Source organism: Entelurus aequoreus, linkage group LG01 (genome assembly GCF_033978785.1).
Source record: "Entelurus aequoreus isolate RoL-2023_Sb linkage group LG01, RoL_Eaeq_v1.1, whole genome shotgun sequence".
NCBI lineage: Eukaryota > Metazoa > Chordata > Actinopteri > Syngnathiformes > Syngnathidae > Entelurus > Entelurus aequoreus.
The window spans coordinates 58,851,561-58,874,359 of record NC_084731.1 but is presented as its reverse complement, the minus strand read 5'-3'; the positions used below and the strand labels follow the sequence as shown (position 1 = coordinate 58,874,359).

Below are 22,799 nucleotides of genomic sequence, written 5' to 3'. Positions count from 1 at the left end.
CCCCTAAAAGTGTTACAGCAGGTGTTTTATAGTTTTATAGTGCATTGAGCTGTGTGAGAAATTTCAGGTCAGTCCAACTTCCGAACCAGGATGAGTTGAAAAAAAGATCAATTCATCTGTGACAGCGTAGGAGAAAATGATGCACAAGTTCAACTTTTGCATGTCTTTGCACAAAACGGTGGTGCGTTCAAGGTAGGGCTGGGCGATATATCGATATACTCGATATATCGCGGGTTTGTCTCTGTGCGATATAGAAAATGACTATATCGTGATATTCGTGTATACGTTCTCATGCAGTTGCTTTTAGCTGCGGGGCATTAAACTGCATGCGGTTCTCACTCTTTCCTGTCTCTCCTTCTCACAGAGACTTAGAACAAGCGCACCTTCTTACATACGTCACATACTGTCACGTGTGCAACTAAATGCCGAAGCAACTATTTCCACATCAACACCGTAGGACATATACTATTTGATATGCAGCTCATTTTTATGTGACACTTATTGAAATATCTTGTCTGTCATCATGCACAAAAGTGTGCTTTATTTGTTTTAAACTATTGTAGTGGCGTTCTGTACAAAAAGTGCACTTTAATTTAGTGTTGTTTTGAAATGTCATCTTAGTGACATCATTCACAAAAGTGCACTTATAGCTTGTTTTAAAATGTCTTGGACAATCTTGCACTTTCTGTTTTGGAAATGACATGAATGTTTGTGCCATTGCTTAATAACTGTTTAATAAATAAAGTTTTGCTAAATTGACTTAGTTGTGATTTCCCTCTCTGCATGAAAGTTTAAAATGAGCATATATTAATGCATTATAAAGAAGAATGTTTTAATGTAGACACGTAGAATCATCATACTGCTGTGATTATATGTATCAAGTGTTCATTTAAGGCTAAGGCAAAATATCGAGATATATATTGTGTATCGCGATATGGCCTAAAAATATTGAGATATTAAAAAAAGGCCATATCGCCCAGCCCTAGTTCAAGGCCACTTGATTAATGTTAGAAACAAAGGTGTCACTAAGTTTTGAAGACAGAGGAGACTTAACCACCAGGAGATGTATAATAATAATAATAATAACATTATCATGATAATAATTATGTATTGTTTATCATATATGTATTTTTATTATCCTGTTACACTCTGAAGAAAAGGAAAACATGACAGACTTATAATCGTATTTAGGTAAATAATATAACACAATATAATACAAACTAATATCATATAATGTAGTATAATATAATATAAAGCAATATAATGTAGTACAATATAATATAACATAATATAATATAATATGATATAAAGAGGATATGATTATTTAAATTCATATTCCGATCACATCACAATTGTTGGCACTATTTTGTGAAAAAATAAACCCGCTTTTTTTTTTTTTAACAAAATCAAATTTTAATTATTGTTTTAAATATTTGTATCTAATAAAGTTTTTTGTTTTTTTAATGGTTTCAACCAAATCCATCGTAGAGTTTTTGTGTGCGTGCTAACATACCAAGTGTGTGTATGGGGCAGCGATGTCGGGTTTAGGGTGGGGTGGGGGGACCTTTAGGGGTCTTGTGTATGGGGGCCCAAAATTGGTGCTCCGTCCCTGGTAGGAGGAGTTATCTGACAGAAACAAATTCATGCGGTCATGTAAAAAACATGAATAACATGTTCCTCATACGTCACCTAAAGGGGAACTAATATTTCATCTAGAAAACACACACACTTATGTTGACAGTAAGGATCAAAAACAGAAAAATAGCTCACACAGGATGAGAAAATAATGAAGGTAAAGGTATTCATCCGATGTAAGAATCATACTACAAAAAAGGAAATATCGGGCTTGGAAGATGTTCTTTCATTTGTTTAATTTTGTAGAAAAAAAACGGATAACAAACATGACACAGAACTAAAGTCGTTTCAAATGGCAACTTTATGGCTTTCAGAAACACTGAAATAAATCAAGGATATAAATTGAGGTAATTTGTAACATTTTCATTTTTAGATTATTGGAAAAAAAATGGAATCACTCAATTCTGAGGACAAACGTTTGTTGCACCACCTCTGGCTTTTATAACTAGAGCAGTGGTGTCAAATTCAAGGCCCGCGGGACCCCAGTAAGTCATAAAAATGGGGTCCCACAGTAAATTTTTGGGGTCCCATTTTTTGCATTATCATCTTGGTATATTATGTTATCGTTCCCAAACATTCTTATGATAGAATAAGAAAAGTGTCTAAAGTGTCTTCATTCATTGCATTCACTGAAGATCAATCATTATCCGACACTCAGCCCAATATCACCAGTGACTGTGGAAATGTGAATGTTTTTTTCAGGCAGTCGTCTTCATAAATGTCATTGGAACGCCACCAAACAGAAGTTTCAATATCATCACCTTACCCAACGCAGATTCATGACTCATCACTGAATACAACATTCATCCAGTCATCTACAGTATAGTCCAAGATGACTTTTCCTTAGTCCATTGTAACATTGTTATTTTCTGTTCAGGTGTTAATAACAGCTTCTATTTAGCATTTTGGCCATTTCTTACAGCCTGGTCACAGACGGTGACTCCATTTTTCTCCCATTTGTTCTTCATTTGTTTTGCAGTGCGGTTTTTGTTTGTTTTGAATACATATTGCTTTGAGTTGTCTGTCTTGGCATTTTAATGTGTTCCTTGGTCTACCAGTATGCTTGCCTTTTGCAACCTTCCCATGTTGTTTGTACTAGGTCCAGATTTAAGACACATCTTTTGCAACACTGGGTGATAATTGACCTTCTGGGAGAAGTTTGAGAAACCTCTCCTTTGTTTCGATTGACGTGTCTCGTGTTAAAGCGTTGATTTATGTTGACCCACCTGCTGCAACAGCTCTCCAAGGTGTATACACGCCTTTTAAAGTACAGATTAATGAACAGATTTAATCGGTTAGCCTTGGAAATGAAAATTTACAGGCTGATTGCATGATTATTTCTTCAGAATTGAGTAATTTCATAATTATTTCACGCTACTTGATCTAAAAATGTAACTGTTAGACTACCATAATTCATATTTTGGATTTATTTTGTTTCTTAAAGCCAGACAGTTGCCATTTGAAATAACTATAGTTCTGTGTCATGTCTGCTATCAGCTTTTTTCTTCAAAAGTAAACAACTGAATGAACATCCTCAAACTCTGGTGATTGCATCATTTGCCGGGGGTTGTAGAACCATTTGAGTTTCAGGGGATATGTGGCACAGTATGGGTGTGTTTAAAGGTCGAATTCTTGTCCCCTGTCCTTGGACCTTATTTAAAGTATGGTGCCTAAGTTTCCATCACTAAATGTGTTGGAACCTACCATTCTGTCACATGTTTTGCTAGCAGAAGTAACATTGCATCATTTAACTGGGCCCATGAACTCTTATATATTGCATCTTACCGCCGCCTCTTTCAACTTAGTGAGGTTGGACCGACCACCAACATAGAACTCTATCCCACCTCTGGCTCCCTCCAGTGTCAGCCCCCTGATCAGCAGGATCACGAGCGCCACAAATGGGAACGTAGTGGTGAAATACACGACCTAGAGAGACACGAGCCACAGGGATGTCACTGAAGGCACCACGGGAGCCCAACACGCTGTTGCATTGACGTACTTTTCCCGACGACTTGATGCCTTTGATAAGCGCTGCAGCAACAAGGATAGCGCTGAGCAGCAAACAGAGAGCCAAGTGCCAAACGACTGGACCGGTCTCCTCGATACTAGCGGATCTCTGTAGAGTCACATGACTGTAGAACAAAAGAAAACTGAGAATCAAATTCTGTAGACCAATGTGTGAAGACATGCGAGTGCAACATCCTTACTCCCAGTACTGCTCACTGGGACTCTGCACTGGAACTCTTATCTTGCTGGATGAAGGACAACTTATGTTCTCCTGAGTCCAGTTGGCCATGACAACACCACTTAGGTTGCAGTAGACTACAGGCAGAAGGAGAGATGATGAGTCAGTGGATTGGGTTTCAAACCAAAATGGAAAACTGTTGCAAAGTCCCTGCAAATGAGCCTTTTACAAAAATGATGGAGAGGATTACAGGAGGACCCATCAACTCTGGCAATTCCAATTTTCTAGCTGATAGTGGAGAAAACTTTGTGATTTGAATGTTAACTTGTGGTGGAGCCTCTGTTCAACAAGCATCAAATAATTGAGTAGATCCATCCATCCATCTTCTTCCGCTTATCCGAGGTCGGGTCGCGGGGGCAGCAGCCTAAGCAGGGAAGCCCAGACTTCCCTCTCCCAAGCCACTTCTTCCAGCTCTTTCCGGGGGATCCTGAGGCGTTCCCAGGCCAGCCGGGAGAGATAGTCTTCCCAACGTGTTCTGGGTCTTTCCCGTGGCCTCCTACCGGTCGGACGTGCCCTAAACACCTCCCTAGGGAGGCGTTCGGGTGGCATCCTGACCAGATGCCCGAACCACCTCATCTGGCTCCTCTCGATGTGGAGGAGCAGGGGCTTTACTTTGAGCTCCTCCCGGATGACAGAGCTTCTCACCCTATCTCTAAGGGAGAGACCCGCCACCCGGCGGAGGAAACTCATTTCGGCCGCTTGTACCCGTGATCTTGTCCTTTCGGTCATGACCCAAAGCTCATGACCATAGGTGAGGATGGGAACGTAGATCGACCGGTAAATTGAGAGCTTTGCCTTCCGGCTCAACTCCTTCTTCACCACAACGGATTGATACAGCGTCCGCATTACTGAAGACGCCGCACCGATCCGCCTGTTGATCTCACAATCCACTCTTCCCTCACTTGTGAACAAGACTCCGAGGTACTTGAACTCCTCCACTTGGGGCAGGGTCTCCTCCGCAACCCGGAGATGGCACTCCACCCTTTTCCGGGCGAGAACCATGGACTCGGACTTGGAGGTGATGATTCCCATCCCAGTCGCTTCACACTCAGCTGCGAACCGATCCAGTGAGAGCTGAGGATCCTGGCCAGATGAAGCCATCAGGACCACATCATCTGCAAAAAGCAGAGACCTAATCCTGCAGCCACCAAACCGGATCCCCTCAATGCCTTGACTGCGCCTAGAAATTCTGTTCATAAAAGTTATGAACAGAATCGGTGACAAAAAGCAGCCTTGGCGGAGTCCAACCCTCACTGGAAACGTGTCCGACTTACTGCCGGCAATGCGGACCAAGCTCTGACACTGATCATACAGGGAGTGGACCGCCACAATCAGACAGTCCGATACCCCATACTCTCTGAGCACTCCCCACAGGACTTCCCGAGGTACACGTCGAATGCCTTCTCCAAGTCCACAAAGCACATGTAGACTGGTTGGGCAAACTCCCATGCACCCTCAAGGACCCTGCCGAGAGTATAGAGCTGGTCCACAGTTCCACGACCAGGACAAAAACCACACTGTTCCTCCTGAATCAGAGGTTCGACTATCCGGCGTAGCCTCCTCTCCAGTACACCTGAATAGACCTTACCGGGAAGGCTGAGGAGTGTGATCCCACGATAGGTAGAACACACCCTCCGGTTCCCCTTCTTAAAGAGAGGAACCACCACCCCGGTCTGCCAATCTAGAGGTACCGCCCCCGATGTCCACGCGATGCTGCAGAGTCTTGTCAACCGAGACAGCCCCACAGCATCCAGAGCCTTAAGGAACTCTGGGCGGATCTCATCCACCCCCGGGGCCCTGCCACCGAGGAGCTTTTTAACTACCTCAGCAACCTCAGCCCCAAAAATAGGAGAGCCCACCACAGATTGCCCAGGCACTGCTTCCTCATAGGAAGACGTTTTGGTGGGATTGAGGAGGTCTTCGAAGTATTCCCTCCACCGATCCACAACATCCGCAGTCGAGGTCAGCAGAACACCATCCTCACCATACACGGTGTTGATAGTGCACTGCTTCCCCTTCCTGAGGCGGCGGATGGTGGTCCAGAATCGCTTCGAAGACGTTTGGAAGTCGTTTTCCATGGCTTCCCCGAACTCCTCCCATGTCCGAGTTTTTGCCTCTGCGACCGCTGAAGCCGCACACCGCTTGGCCTGTCGGTACCTGTCCGCTGCCTCAAGAGTCCTATGAGCCAAAAGAACCCGATAGGACTCCTTCTTCAGCTTGACGGCATCCCTCACCGCCGGTGTCCACCAACGGTTCTAGGATTACCGCCACGACAGGCACCAACTACCTTGCGAGCACAGCTCCAATCAGCTGCCTCGACAATAGAGGTGCGGAACTTAGTCCACTCGGACTCAATGTCCAGCACCTCCCTCGTGACATGTTCAAAGTTCTTCCGGAGGTCGGAATTGAAACTCTCTCTGACAGGAGACACTGCCAGACGTTCCCAGCAAACCCTCACAATGCGTTTGGGCCTGCCAGGTCAGTCCGGCATCCTCCCCCACCATTGCAGCCAACTCACCACCAGGTGGTGATCGGTAGAAAGCTCCGCCCCTCTCTTCACCCGAGTGTCCAAAACATGAGGCTGCAAATCCGATGACACAACTACAAAGTCGATCATGGAACTGCGGCCTAGGGTGTCCTGGTGCCAAGTGCACATATGGACACCCTTATGTTCATTATGGACAATCTGTGGCGGGTACAAAAGTCCAATAACAAAACACCACTCGGGTTCAGATCCGGGCGGCCATTCTTCCCAATCACACCTCTCCAGGTTTCAATGTCGCTGCCAACATGAGCGTTGAAGTCCCCCAGTAGAACGAGGGAATCACCCGGGGGAGCACTCTCAAGTACTCCCTCGAGTGAATCCAAAAAGGGTGGGTACTCTGAGCTGCCGTTTGGCGTGTAAGCGCAAACCACAGTCAGGACCCGTCCCCTCACCCGAAGGCGGAGGGAAGCTACCCTCTCTTCCACCGGGTTGAACTCCAACGTGCAGGCTTTGAGCCGGGGGGAAACAAGAATTGCCACCCCAGCCCGTCGCCTCTCACTGCTGGCAACGCCAGAGTGGAAGAGAGTCCAGTCCCTCTCGAGAGAACTGGCTCCGGAGCCCTTGCTGTGTGTCGAAGTGAGTCCGACTATATCTAGCCGGAACTTCTCGACCTCGCGCACTAGCTCAGGCTCCTTCCCCCCCAGCGAGGTGACGTTCCACGTCCCAAGAGCTAGCTTCTGTAGCCGAGGATCGGACTCCCAAGTGCCCTGCCTTCGGCTGCTGCCCAGCTCACACGGCACCCGACCTCTATGGCCCCTGCTATGGGTGGTTAGCCCATTGGAGGGGGGACCCACGTTGCCTCTTCGGGCTGTGCCCGGCCGGGCCCCATGTGGGCAGGCCCGGCCACCAGGCGCTCGCCATCGTTTTCATTTCAGGAGGTCACATTGTCATCTCAGGGCATACAATTGATCACAACTGGACTGTTTGTTTTTTTCTTAAAAGATGTTTGGTCTCTCATCCAAGTAGACTTCATCAGTTCATGATCTTAGACTTACAAACCCTGTTTCCATATGAGTAGGGAAATTGTGTTAGATGTAAATATAAACGGAATACAATGATTTGCAAATCATTTTCAACCCATACTCAATTGAATGCACTACAAAGACAAGACATTTGATGTTTAAACTCATAAACTTAATTTTTTTTTGGCAAATAATAATTAACTTAGAATTTCATGGCTGCAACACGTGCCAAAGTAGTTGGGAAAGGGCATGTTCACCAGTGTGTTACATGGCCTTTCCTTTTAACAACACTCAGTAAACGTTTGGGAACTGAGGAGACCGATTTTTTAAGTTTCTCAGGTGGAATTCTTTCCGATTCTTGCCTGATGTACAGCTTAAGTTGTTCAACAGTCCGGGGGTCTCCGTTGTGGTATTTTAGGCTTCATAATGCAAGGCAAGGCAAGGCAAGGCAAGGCAAGGCAACTTTATTTGTATAGCGCTTTTCATACACAAGGCAGACTCAAAGTGCTTCACAGACAACAAAGTGAAATGAAAGAAAATAAAAGCAAAATTAAAATGCAGACAATAAAAATAAAAACAGTGCAGACGTTAAAAGTTAAAAGATTAAAAGATTTAGCTGAAAGCTAAGGTGAACATAAAAGTCTTCAGTCTAGTTTTAAAAGTAGTGAGAGTTGGGGAGAGTCTGACATCTTCAGGAAGTTTATTCCAGCTATGTGTTGCATAGTGACTGAATGATGCTCTCCCTTGATTTGAGTTTACTCTTGGAACCGCTAACAGATTGGTCTCAGAAGATCTTAGTGATCTAGAGGGCGTATATAGTGGGAGCATATCAGTGATATACTTGGGCCCTAGACCATGTAGTGATTTATATGTGAGCAGGAGGATTTTGAAATCTATTCTCTGATGTACAGGGAGCCAATGTAAGGATTTAAGAATTGGTGTAATGTGCTCACATTTTTTGGTCTTTGTTATGCGCCACACATTTTCAATGGGAGACAGGTCTGGACTACAGGCAGGCCAGTCTAGTACCCGCACTCTTTTACAATGAAGCCACGTTGATGTAACATGTGGCTTGGCATTGTCTTGCTGAAATAAGCAGGGGCGTCCATGGTAACGTTGCTTGGATGGCAACATATGTTGCTCCAAAACCTGTATGTACCTTTCAGCATTAATGGCGCCTTCGCAGATGTGTAAGTTACCCATGTCTTGGGCACTAATACACCCCCATACCATCACAGATGCTGGCTTTTCAACTTTGCGCCTATAACAATCCGGATGGTTCTTTTCCTCTTTGGTCCGGAGGACACGACGTCCACAGTTTCAAAAAACTATTTGAAATGTGGACTCGTCAGACCACAGAACACTTTTCCACTTTGTATCAGTCCATCTTAGATGGACGTTTCTGGGTGTTGTTGATAAACGGTTTTCGCCTTGCATAGGAGAGTTTTAACTTGCACTTACAGATGTAGCGACCAACTCTAGTTACTGACAGTGGGTTTCTGAAGTGTTCCTGAGCCCATGTGGTGATATCCTTTACACACTGATATCGCTTGTTGATGCAGTACAGCCTGAGGGATCGAAGATAACGGGCTTAGCTGCTTACGTGCAGTGATTTCTCCAGATTCTCTGAACCCTTTGATGATATTACGGACCGTAGATGGTGAAATCCCTAAACTCCTTGCAATAGCTGGTTGAGAAAGGTTTTTCTTCAACTGTTCAACATTTTGCTCACGCATTTGTTGACAAAGTGGTGATCCTCTCCCCATCTTTGTTTGTGAATGACTAAGCATTTCATGGAATCTACTTTTATACCCAATCATGGCACCCACCTGTTCCCAATTTGCCTGTTCAGCAGTGGGATGTTCCAAATAAGTGTTTGATGAGCATTCCTCAACTTTATCAGTATTTATTGCCACCTTTCCCAACTTCTTTGTCACATGTTGCTGGCATCAAATTCTAAAGTTAATGATTATTTGCAAAAAAAAAAAAGTTGATCAGTTTGAACATCAAATATGTTGTCTTTGTAGCATATTCAACTGAAAATGGGTTGAAAATGATTTGCAAATCATTGTATTCCGTTTATATTTACATCTAACACAATTTCCCAACTCATTTGGAAACGGGGTTTGTAGTTATTTGAATGACTCTTACCATAATATGTTACGTTAACATACCAGGCACGTTCTCAGTTGGTTATTTATCCGTCATATAACGTACACTTATTCAGCCTGTGGTTCACTATTCTTTATTTATTTTAAATTGCCTTTCAAATGTCTATTCTTGGTGTTGGGTTTTATCAAATAAATTTCCCCAAAAAATGTGACTTATACTCCAGTGCGACTTACATACATTTTTTTCCTTCTTTATTATGCATTTTCGGCAGGTGCGACTTATACTCCGGTGCGATTTATACTCTGAACAATACGGTAGTTCTTTCTTAAGGTTTAAGAAAACCTTGAAGGTAAAATAATTGAAAATTATAAAATATAGCAACAATTACTTTCATCCCATTGATTTTTTTTTTTTTAACGTTGATGTTCCAGGCAATCTTATTTTCAGTGGAGGTATAGGATAGGCAAATATAAGCTTTGGCTTCAGCCTATTCCTTTTATGGTTAATTATTTTTTATTTTGTGTGTAAATGTGTATGATTGTTAAATATGTATAATATGTACTGTTAAACTGGTCACACAAAATGGTTAAAGGTGGATGGTTGATTATATAACCAAAATAAACTTATTTCATTCATTCATTCATAGATTGGTCAGATCTAGTCTTAGACTTAGATTGGTCAGATCTAGTCTTAGAATTAGATTGGTCAGATCTAGACTAGCGGCTGGTGCCAAACGTCAAATATTTATATTACTAAACCAGGATAGTGTGCTTAGGCAAGGATGGTTTCAACCTATCGTATCGTATCGTCACTACGATAAGGCGAAAACAGGCACACCCTCCTGGTTTTGGAGTAGAAGTATTTGGGGTATTGGCAGCAGCCCCTAGACTACAGTTGACCAATATACGTAAGTCTAAGACTAAATCTGACCGATTTAAGTCCAAGACTAGATCTGACCAATCTAAGACTAACACTAGATCTTACCAATCTTAGCCTAAGACTAGATCTGACCAATCTAAGTCTAAGACTAGATGGGACCAATCTAAGTCTAAGACTAGATGGGACCAATCTCAGTGTATGTATGCCCTGTACTAGTTTGCAGGGACTACAAAAGATATCATGGAATCAAAAAGAACATTCTGATATATTCCACAAATGCATACTGATTAAAGATTGACCTGATCATCATAGGAAACATGTTAGTCCACCTAAAGGCTTGTCGCTGCAGTTTTTGTCGGCCCAACTGAAGCACCCGGACCACGGCAGAGGAGACTGGAAGGAGCTGAAAAAGTAGAACAAGCCATAGGCCACGATGACGTTGTAGTATATCGACAGGAGGGTGCTGAACAAGATCATTCCAACGCCCACACCTGCAGACAGGTTAGAATGCACGTTTGTTCAAACCTTTTCAAAATAATACAAAACCCAAAACCAGTGAAGTTGGCACGTTGTGTAAATTGTAAATAAAACAGAATACAATTATTTGCAAATCTTTTTCGACCAATATTCAATTGAATAGACTGCAAAGACAAGATACTTAATGTTCAAACTGAGAATTTTTTTTTTTTTTTTAAATAATCATTAACTTATTCAATTATTTAATGGCAGCAACACATTGCAAAAAAGTTGTCACAGGGGCATTTTTACTAGGGGTGTGGGAAAAAATCAATTCGAATTCGAATCGCGATTCTCACGTTGTGCTATTCAGAATCGATTCTCATTTTTAAAAAATCTATTTTTTTTATTTTTTTAATGTATTTATTTATTTTATTTTTTTATTAATCAATCCAACAAAACAATACACAGCAGTACCATAACAATGCAATCCAATTCCAAAACCAAACCCGACCCAGCAACACTCAGAACTGCAATAAACAGAGCAATTGAGGAGACACAAACACCACACAGAACAAACCAAAAGTAGTGAAACAAAAATGAATATTATCAACAGTGTTGGGTTAGTTACTGAAAACCAGTAACTAGTTACAGTTACTAGTTACTTTATTTCAAAAGCAACTCAGTTACTTACTCAGTTACTTACACCAAAAAGTAATGCATTACTGTGAAAAGTAACTATTTAGTTACTTCTTCTACTTTTTTTTTTTAAAAGCTCCCATTAATGCTCTTATAGCCTTCATTTCAGTACTGTTATTGCACTGGAGAATAATACAATCTGTTGATCAACTTGACATTCATTTGCATCACTGAACTCTGTTAAGCAATGTGGTCTACATACAACACACAAAGACAAAGATATGTTTCAAAGGGCCAATGTATTTCAGGCCAGAACAAATTGACAAAACTATTTTAAATAGCTGCAACATAACATACATAAGTAACAAACAGCATAATAACAACATAGCTGTAAACCTGGCTTCACCTAAGGAAGGCACACATGACATACACAAAACCTAACCAGGCATTTTTTCTCTCTCAAGGAATTCGGAAATAAAATGTATTCAGGAGATCAACACTGTACTGAAGCCCAGAACACTCTACACATTTCCCCAGTTTTAGTTTAGAGATAAGGAAAGATTGCCCTGGCCCACTAGGATCCCTCTTTATGTTTGTGAACTTTATAGTCTATAATTTTAGAGTGATGTGATAATCAAACACTCTAGAAGTCTAGAAAGAAGTATATAAGATAATTGACAGCGTGTGTATACCTTCAGTGCTGAATGATGAGCAGAGGCAGAGTTTGGAGTGTTTTCTTTAGCTCGCTTTCCATGTTTATGTACTGACTGTCCAGGTACTTGGAACATGTTTTCCGTGCCATTTGCTGTTTGACGCTAATCATGCTATTTAGCTGCCTGAAAGCGGGTGACTCCACTGTAGAAATAGCCTGCATGTCTTCTAGCACATACACTGCAATGGCTCTATCAATGTTGTCCTGGCTAGCAGTCCCTCCGTTAAAATCCTTAAGTGGAGCTGAAGTGGCATCGGAGTCTGTGTCTCTCTTTGCTAACTTCGTCGAAGCATGTTGCTTATGTAGCTGTTTCAGCAGATTTGAATTGCTGTTTTGGGCAGTATTCCCAGGCGCGGTCACTGCTGCTGCTCACTGCTGTGTGTGTGTGGCCCTTTAAGACATGACAGCATGTGAGGTGAGTGACGTCAGTGAGTGAGTGGGCGAGAGAAGTGAGCGAGCGGCAACAGTGAGTGCATGCAGGTGATCTAGCTTGGTTCATGGCTGCGTGCAAGACACCAATAAAGTCACACAGTTGCAACAAACCGCCGGCCTCGTCATTCACCCTCGAGTCCGGAGCTGTAAAGACCCACTGCTGGGTAAAGTGAAGGTTGTTCGCCCCGAAGTACATAGGCCCTGGAGGAACGTCTCCCCTGCGCTCCTCAACTACGGTATGGGAGCCCCCCCCCCCAACAACACAAAGCACGCCTTTTCTTTTCCTTACGACACCGCAGCGCTGCAAAAAAACACACTCAGATCTTCTGTTTCTAGCCGATACTACATAAAAAATAACGTAAGATAACGCAGTAACGCATCATGTAGTAAAGGTAACGGAGTTACTGAGTATAAAAAATAACGCATTAGATTACTAGATACTGCCGAAACTAACGGCGTTACAGTAACGCGTTACTTTGTTACGCGTTAGTCCCAACACTGATTATCAACAACAGTATCAATATTAGTTACAATTTCAACATGGCAGTGATTAAAAATCCCTCATTGACATTATCATTAGACATTTATAAAAAACAAAAAAAAGAACAATAGTGTCACAGTGGCTTACACTTGCATCGCATCTCATAAGCTTGACAAAACACTGTGTCCAATATTTTCACAAAGATACAATAAGTCATATTTTTGGTTCATTTAATAGTTAAAACAAATTTACATTATTGCAATCAGTTGATAAAACATTGTCCTTTACAATTATAAAAGCTTTTTACAAAAATCTACTACTCTGCTTGCATGTCAGCAGACTGGGGTAGATCCTGCTGAAATCCTATGTATTGAATGAATAGAGAATCGTTTTGAATCGGGATAAAATCGCTTTTGAATCGAGAATCGTGTTGAATTGAAAAAAAAAAATGATTTTGAATCGAATCGTGACCCCAAGAATCGATATTGAATCGATTCGTGGGACACCCAAAGATTCACAGCCCTAATTTTTACCACTGTGTTACATGACCTTTCCTTTTAACAACACTCAGTAAACGTTTGGGAACTGAGGAGACAGCTTAAGTTTTCAATGGGAGACAGGTCTGGACTACAGGCAGGCCAGTCAAGTACCCGCACTCTTTTACTACGAAGCCACGCTGTTGGAACATGCAGAATGTGGCTTGGCATTGTCCTACTGAAGAAAGCAGGGGTGTCCATGAAAAAGACCTTGCTTGGATGGCAACGTATGTTGCTCCAAAACCTGTATGTACCTTTCAGCATTAATGGTGCCTTCACAGATGTGTAAGTTACCCATGCCTTGGGCACTAATACACCCCCATACCATCACAGATGCTGGCTTTTGAACTTTGCGCCTATAACAGTCTGGATGGTTCTTTTTTTCTTTGGTCCGGAGGACACGACGCCCACAGTTTCCAAAAACAATTTGAAATGTGGTCTTGTCAGACCACAGAACACATTTACACTTTGCATCAGTCCATCATAGATGGGCTCGGGCGCAGCAAAGCGTTTCTGGGTGTTGTTGACAAATGGCTTTGGCTTTGCATAGCCAAGTTTTAACTTGCACTTACAGATGTTGCGAATAACTGTAGTTACTGACAGTGGTTTTCTGAAGTGCTCCTGAACCCATGTGGTGATATCCTTTACACACGGATGTCGCTTTTTGATGCAGTACCGCCTGAGGGATCGAAGGTCACAGCCATTGCCACTTATGTGCAGTGATTTCTCTTTAGATTATCTGAACCTTTTGATGATATTACGAACCGTAGATGGTAAAAGCCCTAAATTCCTTGTAATAGCTCGTTGAGAAATGTTGTTCTTATACTGTTCAACAATTTGCTCACGCATTTGTTCGCAAAGTGGTGACCCTCGCCCCATCCTTGTTTGTGAATGACTGAGCATTTCATGGAAGCTGCTTTTATACCCAACCATGGCACCCACCTGTTCACAATTAGCCTGTTCACCTGTGGGATGTTCCTAATAAGTGTTTAATGAGCATTCCTCAACTTTCTCAGTCTTTTTTGCCACTTGTGCCAGCTTTTTTTAAACATGTTGCAGGCATCAAATTCCAAATTAGCTAATATTTGCAAAAAATAAGGTTTACCGGTTCGAACGTTAAGTATCTTGTCTTTGCAGTCTATTCAATTGAATATAGGTATACAATAATTTGCAAATCATTGTATTCTGTTTTTTTTTTACTATTTACACAACATGCCAACTTCACTGGTTTTGGGTTTAGTACAAAGCAGAAAAAACAAACAAACACTGAGTTAATCTAACTGGCGAATGAATCAGAACAAAACTTTTTGACTCGATGACAGAGCAGTGGTGATTTTTCTAAGACAGTAAAGGAAGCACGGCTTCCCCCAAAAATGTCAAAAAGAAAATAAGTGGTCAAATACATACTTTTGTGTTTACATTTCATCGACTAAATATGCACTAGAACTGTGTTTTTCAACCTTTTTGGAGCCAAGGCACATTTTTTTCATATAAAAAATGCGGAGGCACACCACCAGCAGAAAACATTAAAAAATTAGACTCAGTAGCAGATATTGACAGTAAAAAGTTGTTGCAATTGTTGGATATGAATTCAAACCAACCAACCATGAATCACTATAGCGCTTGTCTCAAAGTACTATCACAACCTGTCACATCACGCCATGACTTCTGTTTTCCATAGCCATTTTTAAGCTTCAATGCCTTTTCTTAGGGGCACTCACCTTTTGTTTATTTTTGGTTTAAGCATTAGACACCTTTTTACCTGCACGCTGCCTCCCGCTGTCATCTGCATATTGTGATCACAACAAACCATGTTCCCGACAACTAAAAAGCAATTAGCTACCTGCTGCCACCTACTGATATGGAAGTATTGGAGTATTACACGGTTACTCTGCCGAGCTCTAGACAGCACCGACACTCAACAACGGCGCTTTATTTGCGGATTATAATTACTGGTTGGCAAAACATTTTTTAACCCAAATAGGTGAAATAACATAATCTCCCACGTAGGGATGATGTTCGTTAAGAAATGATCGATGTCGATGCCATTATCGAATCCTCTTATCGAATCTAGATAGGTTGTTGTGTGTGCACCTTGTGTGTGCACTGAGTTCCAAAAGCCGTAGATGTTATATGACTAGGCCGGCACGCTGTTTATATGGAGGAAAAGCGAAGGTGACTGAGGACAGCATGCGGACATTAAAGGGTGAAGGTTTCAGGTGAGAGAGGACGCTAAAGGCACGCCCTCAGTGAGCATATAGTGCTGCTATGTGCGTTGTAAATAATAAAATTGCAGACAAACACATCACCAACATGGACAGGGTGCCGCTCAGTGAAGCTCACTGTGGAGAAGAAGGGGACCAGCACGGTAGCGAATCGATACGCGCAACGGGGCAAGAGAAGTCGGCTTTTACTTTTTCCGAGGAGCCCCACGTCAACGAGACGGAATTTGAAAATGACGAGAGGGAATCTGGCGTGTTGGATGGAGAACTTGCCCAGCTGTTCATTTCGGAAAACAGAAGATGAGGACTTTGGTGGATATGTGGATGAGGATTGATCAAAAAATAATGTGAGTACATTGATAAATACTTCAATAAAGTACAACCCAACTCAGCTTTGCTCCTGCTGCCTTTTTAATCCAACTTTTTTTATTGGCATTTTCAAATACAGAAAAAAGTGCAAGTCGAAACAGTACAATTTTAAAGTCAGAAAATTCTTCACACCCTTTCCCTTAAAACCCAAATCCCCACCCACCCTCCCACCCCACTCAGGTCACACCAACAAGGGACATATGGCACAATCATATAACAAGTAAGACGACAAAGACAGACATCCTCACATACACACACACATACGAGGCCAGAGACAGACAAACAGGCTGAAAGGAGAGAAAGGGAGAAAATAAAATTAAAATAAAATTAAATTAAATTAAAATAATAATAATAAATAAAAGGGAGATTATTCCTCATCTGCGTCTGGGGATAAATCAAGAGAGTTGACATACAGCAAGAAAGGACTCCATGAGCTTTCAAACGCTTGAGCCGAGCCTTTTAGCGAAAACCTAAGTTTTTCTAGTTTTAGATTGTAGAGAACCTCTCTAATCCAACGGCCGTGTGATGGGGGACGAGCCAGCTTCCAATTAAACAAAATCAATCGCCTGGCCAGCAAGGTCGTAAAAGCAACAGCGCGTTTTAATGATACCGGGCATATGTTATCGGGGCATACGCCAAAAATGGCTGATAATGGGTTGGGGGGAAAGTTTTGACCGTATGCTTTCCCGATCGTGTCAAAAATATCCTCCCAAAAGGAACATAGTTTAGAGCAGGACCAGAACATATGGACATGGTCGGCCGGAGATTGTTTGCATCTATTGCAGGTATTGCTAACAGTGGGGTAGATTTTGGATAGTTTTGAGTTAGTGTAATGAATTTTATGGATTACTTTGCATTGGATGAGACTATGGCGGGCACATATTGAGGAGGAGTGAACCAGTTTCAGGGCAGAGTCCCAGTGTTGGTCGGATATGTTGGTATTAAGATCGCCCTCCCACGAGGCTCTTATCACCGATAGAGAGTTTGGAGCAACTGAACTTAAAGAGGTATATAACACAGAGATACATTTTTTATGATTAGGGCTCAAAGATAATAATGTATCTATAAGAGTTTCCGGAGGACGATTCGGAAAGTGTGGGAACTGTTTCTTTACGAAGTCCCTCGCCTGAAAAAAACGAAAAAGGTGGGAGTTCGGCAAATCGTATTTGGAAGAGAGTTCAGTGAAGGATGAGAACACTCCATCTGCATAGAGGTCTTTCACAGTGGTGATGCCATGATCGTGCCAAGTCATGAATGCGGGGTCAGTACGGGAAGGTTTAAATAATTGGTTTTTAAGTAGCGGGGTCAATATAGATGGGCCCTGAAAACCCAAGTGTTTACGTAGCTGGTTCCATATTTTAATGGAGATCGATACAATGGTGTTTGCGCCTTCAATTTTAAATGGGAAAGGGAGTGATGAGCATAAGCAAGAGTGCAATGAGGAGTGTGGGATCGCCGTTTCGAGGGATACCCAGGCCGGGAGGGTCTGAGAGCCTCCATCCATCCAGTATAGGAGTTTCTGTACGTTAGCCGCCCAATAGTATTGTCTAAAATTGGGGAGTGCAAGCCCTCCCTCAGATTTGGGGGATTGTAGGACCGACTTGCGGATTCGGGCCGATCCGGCCCCCCATAAAAATTTGGATATTGATTTGTCTAAACTATCGAAAAATGATTTAGCAATAAATATGGGGATATGTTGAAAAAGGTAGAGGAATTTAGGCAGAGTGATCATCTTGATCAGATTGATCCGGCCGGCGAGAGATAGTGGTAAAACAGACCAGCGGGCAAAGTTCTTCTCCATCTTTTCAATTAGAGGTAAAAAATTTGCCCGGAGCATATCAGACATAGCCGGAGTAATAAGGATTCCCAAGTAATGAATCCCGTCATGTGCCCATTTGAATGCTGCTAAAGATCGTGGTAACTGTTTAGCTAAGGAATTAATCGGAAACAGCTCACTTTTTTGGTAGTTAAATTTGTAGCCCGAGTGTGTGCCAAACCGCTCCAGAATGTCAAATATTACCGGGAGCGAGCTAGCAGGGTCCGAGATGTACAAGAGCAGGTCATCCGCATAAAGCGAGACTTTGTGCAGCGTGTCCGACCGGGTGATACCTTTAAAGCCTGCCTCCGCGCGCAGCCAAAGAGCAAGGGGTTCTATCGCAATAGCAAACAGTAATGGAGACAACGGGCAACCTTGTCTAGTGCCTCTTTTAAGAAAAATTGGGGCGGATAGTGTATTATTTGTACGTACCGAAGCTACTGGGGACGAGTACAAAAGTTTAACCCAGAGAATGAAATCCTCATTAAAACCAAACCGACCCATCACTTCAAATAGATACTCCCATTCAACCCCGTCAAAGGCTTTCTCCGCATCGAGGGATACTACCACCTCCGGGGTCGAGGGGTTTGGCGAATGGATAATGTTTAGGAGGCGCCGAGTGTTGTGTGAGGATTGCCAGCCTAGCATAAAACCGGTTTGATCCAACGAGATGATAGAAGGCATCACCCTTTGGAGCCGGAGAGCGAGAACCTTGGATAGAATTTTTAGATCTACATTTAAGAGCGAAATTGGTCTATAGCTGCTGCAAAGCAGGGGGTCTTTTTCTTTTTTTAGGATGAGAGAAATGGTGGCCCTCGATAAGGTTTCTGGGAGGCGATGCTGCAGAAAAGCTTCATTATACATGTCTCTTAGAGCCGGAGCAAGAACACTGGAGAAAGTTTTGTAATATTCTGCACTAAAGCCATCCGGGCCGGGTGATTTATTGCTCTGTAATGATTTGATGGCTTCCGTAATCTCAATGACACTAATGGGCTGGCCCAGGCCCCTCGCAGCCCCACATTCTATCTGGGGGAATGTTTTATCGCTAAACAGTTCATCTGAGGAAGGGGGGCAGTCTGAGGTATATAATGTTGTATAAAATGCAGCAAATGTTTCATTAATCTTAGCTGGATCAGTATGTAGTTCTCCTGTGTTAGAGCGAATAGACGTGATTAGTCTCGAAGATGCTTCCTCCCTGACCCGGTGGGCTAAGAGCCTGCCAGCTTTTTCCCCAGATTCAAAAAATCGTTGTCTGGATTTGAGCAGTTGTAATTTCGCTCTATTGACAGACATAAGGTCAAAGTCAGTTTGTAGGCGAAGGCGTTCTTTATATAGTGTCGGGTCTGGGTTTGAGGCGTACTTATCGTCAAGATCCTTAATCTTGCGGAGCAGCTCAGTGATTTGAATGGTCTCTGTCTTATTTAGGTTTGAAACAAAAGATATAAGTTGACCTCTAATATAGGCTTTAGATGCCTCCCACAGTATACCTCTTCTGATTTCTGGTGAGTCGTTCAGTTCGAAAAAACACTTAATTTGATCTTGTAGGAAATTCTTATAGCGGTCTTCTGCTAATAAGGCTGAGTTGAATCGCCATTGTTTAAGGGGTCTAGGTTGAGTGTCCATATTGATGTCTACTGAGGTGGGGGCATGATCCGAGATTACAATACTATGGTAATTACATGTTTTGGTTTTGGAAAGTAGTCTATTGTCGAGAAGAAAGAAGTCTATCCGAGTGTAAGTGTGATGTACATGGGAGAAATAGGAAAATTGTTTAATTGTAGGGGAGGCATGTCTCCATGGGTCTGTAAGACCTAACTGTTTAGCGAAAGTATCAAGTGTTTTAGCTGAATTAGATAAGGGAGCCAGTTTGTTAGATGATCGATCCAGTACAGGATCCTGTACCAGGTTAAAGTCCCCGCCCATAATGATAAAATGGTTTCCAATGTTCGGAAATGATGTAAACAATTTAGTCACATAAGAACTGTCATCCCAGTTGGGTCCATAAACGCTAGCGAGTATGACTGGGGTGCCTTGCAGCTTTCCGGACACAATAATATAACGACCAGCCGGGTCTGCTACAATTTGATTGAGTTCGAACGAAATATTTTTACGAATAAGGATAGCTGTGCCCCTGGCCCTTTCGTTGAATTTTGAATGGAAAATATGGCTGATCCAGCCTCTTTTGAGTCGTGAAATCTCTCTGTTGCGAAGGTGGGTCTCCTGAATGAAAAATATATCTCCTTTGAGGTTTTGCAAATGGGTCAAGACCCTCCCTATTTTAGTGGCGCTCCCCACTCCCCTCACATTCCATGAGACAAATCTAAGTGTATTACTGGCGCTTGTCATACCTCACCATGTCCAACTAGGAGAGCAGAACGGGCTGATGTATACACGCAGGTCAGGAGGGGGGCTGAAGCATGATAACTGGAAACTGCAGAGAGTACTGGTAAGAGGGGGGGATGAAACAGAAGCGTGAGAGGAAGGAATGAGGAGATAAACAAACCCATAAAAACACATACATATAGAAAACACAACAGACTCACACACATACTCGCAGACACAACAACATACAACAATGCCGGGTGGGTTAAACCTGGGAACCACCTACAGGGCCATCGTCCCAGGACCTGAGAACCCCATTGTCGAAACTGAACCTTAAGTGTCCTTTTCACAGCAGTGCGCTGTCCTCGCGCCTGCGTGGACGTATCCATATCGGCTTCCGTTTTTTTCCACCTCCCGAGAACAATAGATTGGCTCCAACTGAGTCAGAACATTTTAAAGTGCATCAAAACTGCAATATATTCCCTCAGGAAACATAGTACCCAGTACTAAGATAACTTAAGAAAGCGAGAAAAATAAATTATAAAAGTGTAAACAACTCAAAAAACATATAGCAACCCAAAGTACAAGTGGTGCCATGTACATATACATATATACACACACCTATATACATATGTATACATACATACACACACACCCATGCATGAACGTGTATACCATCATGGGTGTGTGGGTAAGGAATAACAGTAACCAACCAAGAGATAAGTAGGTCAGCAGTTAGGTCAAATACCAACAGAAAAAGTTAACCACAGTGTAGAAATATATATCTATTAGAACATGTTAAATAAATGTAAAGGGGAGACCAAATAATTTGCGTGTCGATGTAGCAAAATAAAACATAATTACCAATGTTGCGGGTTGTTTAAACAATGATGATAATTGTATATTAACCAGGTTAGCTCTAGAATGTCAGTATAATATATTAGCTGAAAGGTTAAACAAAGAGTGAATGAAAGTGGATCCAATGAGTGACCACCCAGATGTAATATTCACGGTCAGGCCTGGAGTTGCCGATATGTTAGGATGGTTAACCGTGATAAAGCAGGCGATGATTGTTAAGGTTGGTGCCGGCAGTGTGGGCTCCAGACATGGCTGCAGTTAGCCAAGCTAGCGCCGTCCTGCCATGCACTGTGGGGTAGTCACATCGTATCAAACAAAGTTTCAATAAAGTCATACCAACTGAGATTACTCTTTTGAATGTTCTTGGCTGCGTTGATTGTGGGATTTGACGAAATCTTGGGCGTCTTTGAGAGATGCGAGTCGTCGTCTCTTTCCACCTTCGGTTGAAACCATTAGCTTGGCCGGATAGTGGAGTGCTGGTTTGAGGCCCAGATTGTAGAGATCCCTCATGACGTCCCGGTACACGGCCCGCTGTTCCAGTATTTCAGGGCAGTAGTCTTCGAAGATGTGTATCGGTGAGTCCTTGTACTTTAGTTTGCCCCTGCGTTTCCGAGCTTCCCGCACCACCAGCTCCCTCGTCTGGAATCGGTGGAAGCATATCACGATAGCACGCGGTCTCTCACCGGGGCCTGGCTTTGCTGTTAGCGAGCGGTGGGCACGGTCCAGCTCCGGGGTCGACGACAGCGTGTGTTCACCAAAGACTTCGACCAGCAGTTGAGAGAAGAACGTTGTTGGGTTTGGACCTTCGATGTTTTCGGGTACGCCGACAATTCTTATGTTGTTCCGACGACTTCTGCTCTCCAAGTCTATTAGCTTAGCTTTTAGCCTCGCTTTCTCCTCGGTTACGAATGTTAGCTTGGTGTTCATAGCCAGCATATCCTGGCTGGTCGTGTCGGCAAACAGTTCTAGTGAGGAGAGACGCTTCTGGTTTTCCAGAAGTGTGGTCTGAATACAGTCCAGCGTGTTGTTGAGTTTGGAAAAGGCGGAGTTAAACTCCGACGAGAGAGAAGTCTTGTGGTCCGCTAGCATTGTAGCTAGCGTAGCCATGATGGTACTTGCCGCCAGATCCTCCTTCCTTTGCTCCTCCTTTTTGGCTCTGTTAGACATTTTCTCGTTTAGCGCGAAAAGGTATTAGTACTATTAAAACGTTAGTAGCAATTACTGCACTCAGTCGAGCTATACAGAATGGTAGGAATGAAATTTGCGGGAGCGTGAAAAAAGTGCGACTACTCCATCTTGTCGCCAACCGGAAGTCCCTGCTGCCTTTTTAAAACAGTGTCCATGCATGCTAGCGTATGTTTTAAGCTAGCTTATGTTTAACCATGCCTGCGCCCAAAAATATGCTGGGCCTTATTTATGCGTTAAATATAGAAATAGCACCCGTAACTGACACGGCGCCTTTTAATACGGTGCGCCCTGTGGTCGCGAAAATACGGTATCGTGGCTTTGATAACGGGAACCGGTTCTCAAAAAGGGATTGGAATCCATGGAATCTGTTATTTTCTTATCGAAGCATCG

The 22,799-nt window shown here is 42.9% G+C and overlaps 1 protein-coding gene across 1 annotated transcript in view; it reads right to left on the bottom strand.

Moving 5' to 3' along the window:
• The window catches only part of LOC133646342 (sodium- and chloride-dependent neutral and basic amino acid transporter B(0+)-like), a 68,789-nt gene that overhangs the window by 32,660 nt on the left and 13,330 nt on the right, over positions 1 to 22,799 (bottom strand). Inside the window, exons 4-7 of the mRNA XM_062041637.1 lie at positions 10,708 to 10,869; positions 3,843 to 3,957; positions 3,635 to 3,767; positions 3,421 to 3,561 (exon numbers count right to left, since the gene is read on the bottom strand). Of these exons, the coding sequence (XP_061897621.1) occupies positions 3,421 to 3,561; positions 3,635 to 3,767; positions 3,843 to 3,957; positions 10,708 to 10,869 (551 nt within the window). The remainder of the gene's footprint in view (positions 1 to 3,420; positions 3,562 to 3,634; positions 3,768 to 3,842; positions 3,958 to 10,707; positions 10,870 to 22,799) is intronic.